Source organism: Pteropus alecto, unplaced genomic scaffold (assembly GCF_000325575.1).
Source record: "Pteropus alecto unplaced genomic scaffold, ASM32557v1 scaffold43, whole genome shotgun sequence".
NCBI classification, from domain to species: Eukaryota; Metazoa; Chordata; class Mammalia; order Chiroptera; family Pteropodidae; genus Pteropus; species Pteropus alecto.
In genome coordinates this window covers 8,520,946-8,526,074 of record NW_006435764.1, presented here as the reverse complement: position 1 = coordinate 8,526,074, position 5,129 = coordinate 8,520,946, and the positions used below count along the sequence as shown (strand labels likewise).

Here is a 5,129-nt window from a genome sequence, read left to right as displayed (position 1 = left end):
GTGGAGCCCGGTGCCTGCACCATGCCAAGGAATTTGCACGCATTGCCTCCTCAGATTCTCATCACCACCTTGTGAGACAGGGATCATAGGACAGATTAGGAAACTGAGGCTTGCCAAGGCTAGGTCACTGGCCCAAGGCCGCACAGCTGGTCATTGGCGTCCTGTGCTCCCCGCAGACGGTCCAGATCCTCATCGGCCTCATCCACCTGGGCTTCGGCAGCGTGCTGCTGGCTGTCCGCCGCGGCCACGTGGGGATGCTCTTCATCGAAGGCGGTGTCCCCTTCTGGGGAGGAGCCTGCGTGAGTGCGGGGCCGTCTGGGGGACCCTGCCCAGTTCACCTGTCCCTCCCTGCGCCCACCTCCCACCTCATTCTCCTGGGCCCAGGCGCCCCTAACTGTAGACCCTAACCCTAAACCTGAGCCAGACCCCTCTCCTATGTATGCAAAGCTCCCAGCGAAGAGCCTGGCATAGAGAAATCTCCCAAAAAGGATGGGATGAAGGGCATGGGGCAGGGGATGAGGACACTAATCACCTGCGTTACCCGGATCCTAACTAAGCCTCACACCCCGCAACCAAACCCCGGCCTGCAGAAACCCGCCAGCTCCCCCTGGTCGGGCCCAGCCCATCATTAGCTCCTTCCCCGGGACTCTGATCTGACCAACTGGAAGCCCATTCCTCTGCTGGTGTCGCCGCCAGCCGGAACCCCCTCCCCTGCTGGGGTGTCGTCATCTTCCACGTGGAGAGAGCACTTCCGCGTTTGCACGGTCCCTGTCTGCACCTGAGCCTCTCAGCACCCCCGGGATAGCAGCAGCTTTGGGGGCAGGCCAATGAGGTCTGAACCACAGCTCCACGGGCTGTTCCCACCAAGTCCCTTGGGCAAGTCACTCAGTCTCAGGCCTCAACTTCCTTATCCAAAAACCAGGTCCCTAGTTCTGTCTCTACTCCCCTCCTGATATGTCCTTGGATGCTGAAGAGGCAATGAATCAAAATCAATCTCTTGGTTCCTACCCTGTTTCCAACCCTATTCCCCCCTCCAATCTCCTCATCTCAGCAAATGGCACCTCCATCCGTCCAGTTGCTAGAACCTTCCAAGCCATCCTGACTCTCCTGTTTTCCCACTCCCTGTCCACCCACCAGCAGGCCCAGCGAGCTCACCCTCCCAAGCAAAGCCTGAAATTGTCCATGTGTTCCCCACCTCCACTGCCACCACCCCGGTCCACACCACCTGGACACCTATAGTGGCACCTTCCTGGTCCTTGCATTTGCATTTTAGCTCAGATTGTCCTGACCACCCAGCCTCAAGTAGCCTCCAGTGATTTTTTTCATGGCGGCTCCTGTCACTACTACCCGTACCTCTTGACTGTTTATTTGCTAACTGTCAGTCTCCACGAGAGCGGGGACCTTGTCTGGGCTCACTCGACTCTGTTATGCTCCTGGCACACACCGGCTGCTCAGTAAATGTTTGACGAGTGAGTGTTTGCCGGAACAGCGCCTGATGCTATGATGTCGATGAGAACCATCTTGCAAACTACAGCTAGTACCCTGGACAGGGGCCCCTAACCAGTAACCTGGGGACACCCTTACAGACAGGTCCCAAGGTGGCTGGCCAGGAGGCAGAGAAGGTGGCCGCCTAGAGGCTGCTGCCCTCTCCATAGTACCCACGGACTCGATACAGCCCAGGCATGGTGTGTCCTGCCCGGTGTCCGGCCAAAGCCTCACCAGGTCCCCTCTCCCCACACAGTTCATCATCTCTGGGTCCCTCTCAGTGGCAGCCGAGAAGAACCACACCAGCTGCCTGGTAAGTCTGATCGGGGGACCCAGGGACAGAGTGGGATTCGATGGCAGGATTCCACTCCACTAGGACCCCGCTCATTCAGCTCCTTCAACAAGCATTTCCTGGGGGGCTGCTGAATGCCAGGAGCAGAACAGCACCCAGACAGCCCAGACAGCCCTATGTACAGGAGAGGATGAGCCAAGATGCCCTTGCAAAGTACACAACAGGGCAGGAGTGAGGGTCTGCAGGCAAAGCCCTCATGGTCATTCAGAGAAAAGGAAGATGCGAGAAGCCCTCCTGGAGGAGGCGGCACTTAAGCGGGGCCCTGGTGAGCGGGAAGGATGGAGAAACGCTGAAGGAAATGCATGAGACTGCAGCGGGGGCCGTGGGCGGGGCCGCCGAGGAAATCGCGCGTGGTTCCACCTGACCGGGGCCGGGGTCTGGGAAGGGAAGTGGGAAGAAATCGGACGGCGAGAAGTGCTAGGTCCAGATGGCATGGGAGCTCTGATGCCTTCCGTGGGTGACGGGGAGGCGATCCAGGCTTCGGACAGGAGACTGCAGAGCGGGGCCAGCGGGGGGCCTAAGAGGAAAGGAGAAGGGTCATCCGGACGACTCGGGTCAGCGTGGCCACTGCCCCCTGGCTGTGGGAGGGTTGGGACGGGGACAGCTGTTGCCTCCTGTCCTCGCTCCTCCTCCTCATCTCTTCCCTCTGCTCCCTCCCTCCTGTCTCTTCCTCGTGCAGGTGAGGAGCAGCCTGGGGACGAACATTCTCAGTGCCATGGCGGCCTTTGCCGGGACGGCCATTCTGCTCATGGATTTTGGCGTCACTAACTGGGTGTGTTGTCAGATGCCCCCGGTAGTGGGGAAACATGGAGGCTTGCAGATGCAAATCCAGGGGCTGGGGTAGGCGAGGGTTTGCAGCACCAGGAGGCCAGGGTCCTGGGCGCTGGCGGGGCCTGCCGGTCCCAGTAGACCCCATGAGTATATTGACTCCATGCCCCTGCCCCAAGCCAGGGCACGTGGGGAATGGGGAGGCAGCCTGGTAGAGTGAGCGGAGGGCACAGGACGGGCAGCAGCTCCAGCTCTGCCACCAACTGGCTCCATGACCAGGGGCAGGTTATTCTCTCTCCGGATCCCCTTTCCTCTTTTATTCTAGAGTTCCTGGCTTGCCTTAACGGTGAGTTTTGGTCCCCAGGACGTGGGCAGGGGCTATCTGGCTGTGCTTACCATCTTCACCATCCTGGAGTTCTTCATCGCAGTCATTGCCACCCACTTTGGGTGCCAAGCGACCCGCGCCCAAGCCAACGCAGTGAGTACTTCCACCCCGGCCTGGGCCTTTCAGGAAGGCTGTGGCCACGGAGGGTCCCGGCTGCCAGCCCCTCCCCGCTTCCTTCTGGGGAGGAATCTGGAGGGACTGCGCGGCAATGAGCCACTCACTCTTAAAAATCTCAGAGGACCCAAAAGTCTTTGCGGGAAGATGGGACTATTTTCCTTATGGCCACAGGGGGGCGCCAGCACCAAGGGACCCGCTGCTCTGGAAGCCTTGATGCAGAGCAGTGGCAGGCTCGGCGCGCAGGCGACCCGGCGGAGTGCTGCCCTCAGTTGACTAGGACCCTCCAGAAGGTCTCGGGCCGTGAGGGAGACAGGGAGCATCAGAAAGGGCAGCCTGACTCGGGCGGAAATTGAGTTTAGTTTCTCGAACACTGGAGATCAGTGAAGGTGGGAAAGGGATGGAGAAGGGCATGCGTGGCACGGGAATCGGTTGGAGTAGAAAGGCGGCCCCCAGCCGGAAAATGCAGGCCGTAGAACTGGGGAGCTGGCTTTGCGCAAAATGAGAGGGGAAGCTGTTGAAAGTCTTAGAGCGGAGACGGATATGCTCAAAAGGAGAGGGCGAGTAGAGCGGGGCTCAGGGAAATCGATCGAGAGGGTTTGTCCGATGCAGGCGGTTGGAGGAGGCAGAGAGGTGGGGGCTGGAGGCAGGCAAGCGGCCAGGAGCCCAATGCCTGGGTCATAGTTGGCCCCAGTAAATATTTTTTGAAATATGAGTTGAACGGATGACAGCTCCGAGTCGGCCAGTTCAGACTCGACGGAATTCATTACTAGGGCGCTATTCTCAGAATACCCACCAGGGGACACTATTGCGACACCTCCCTGCGGGAAGAGAGCCCCTGGGACTGTCACGGGGTTTTCTTTTGCTTTGCAGCCTGTGATTTTCCTGCCAAGCGCCTTCAGCACAGACTTCAACATCCCCAGCCCCGCAGCCTCCCCGCCCCCTGCCTATGACAATGTGGCATATGTGCCCAAGGAGTCGTCCGAGTAGATAGTCACTCCTGCCTGTTGGAGTCCAGCCTCTCCCCTCTGGGCCCAGCCTCTTCCCACTCCCACCCCCATGCCCCCCATTTCCACCAATCCTCAAATACGTGGCACCTAAACGGTCTTCTCTGGGCACACATGTCCACGCATTTCCCACAGTGGTTTCTTTCCTAAAAGAGCGAGCTGATGTCCAGCTCCCCGCCCGTCACCCTCCAGAAATGCTCCCTTGTGCTGTGTATTTCTCTCTGTCTCATTGGGAGACAGGTTGGGGGGCTGCCCTGGCCCTCGCGCCTGGGGAAGGTCATTACCCTCAGAGAGCACAGAATCCTCCAGAAGGGAGTACTGAGCCCAGCTGCTGAGGCCACACAGCTGGCAGTGGCCTGACCTCCAGGTGTCCAGGCCCCAGGACCAGCTCTGTCCTTGAAATCTCCTGCCACGTCATTAAGCCTCAGTTTTCCTGGGGGAAAAAAAAAATTGAACCCAATGATGTATAAGGCCCTCCCAGCTCCCCAGGCTCCCTCAAGTCCTGGTCTAAGTCAGGCACTGTCCCCCGACTGCTACAGAAATGCTCGTCTCCTTGTCTGTGAGATGGAGCGGCTGTTACCACCAGCCCTGCCCACCTCCCAGGGCTGGGCAGCTTGCAGGGAGGGCTGAAGCCAGCCCACTGCACTCTGTCAGCATCTACAAGGGCACAGGGATGGGGACCCCTCCCCAGGGGGCTCTGGACCTCCCTGTGCCTTTCAGTTCCCTCTCCCCCTCCCCCAAGCCTGAGAAGCAAGGCCGTCCCTAAAGGTTAGCATGAGCTGGGCTGGGTCTGGGGCTAGGGTGACACCTCTACCTGGTGTCAGAATCGCTGGTGGATGGCTCATCTCATCTACTCTATAGAGGGAAATAAACGGTGTGGCTTACCTTTTGAGCTGGTCTCATTGCAATGACTTTTTCTTTTTAACCTCAGGGGCTTCTAAGGTTTGTTCCATATTTCAGGGTAACTGTCCCACTGTCAGAGTAAAAAAATTCTCTGGGTTCTGAGCTCTGAGTGATA

General features: G+C 58.8%; 1 protein-coding gene across 2 annotated transcripts in view; it reads left to right on the top strand.

The window, feature by feature from the left end:
- LOC102878893 (membrane-spanning 4-domains subfamily A member 15) overlaps positions 1-4,227 on the top strand; it is a 6,295-nt gene extending 2,068 nt beyond the window's left edge. Inside the window, exons 2-6 of one of the 2 annotated variants that reach the window (XM_015588712.2) lie at positions 177-299; positions 1,742-1,798; positions 2,517-2,609; positions 2,970-3,083; positions 3,978-4,227. In XM_015588712.2, coding sequence (XP_015444198.1) covers positions 177-299; positions 1,742-1,798; positions 2,517-2,609; positions 2,970-3,083; positions 3,978-4,094 — 504 coding nt within the window. In that variant the 3' untranslated portion in view covers positions 4,095-4,227. The remainder of the gene's footprint in view (positions 1-176; positions 300-1,741; positions 1,799-2,516; positions 2,610-2,969; positions 3,084-3,977) is intronic. The other variant, XM_006911244.3, reaches the window with a different exon arrangement.
- Positions 4,228-5,129: the final 902 nt, after the last annotated feature.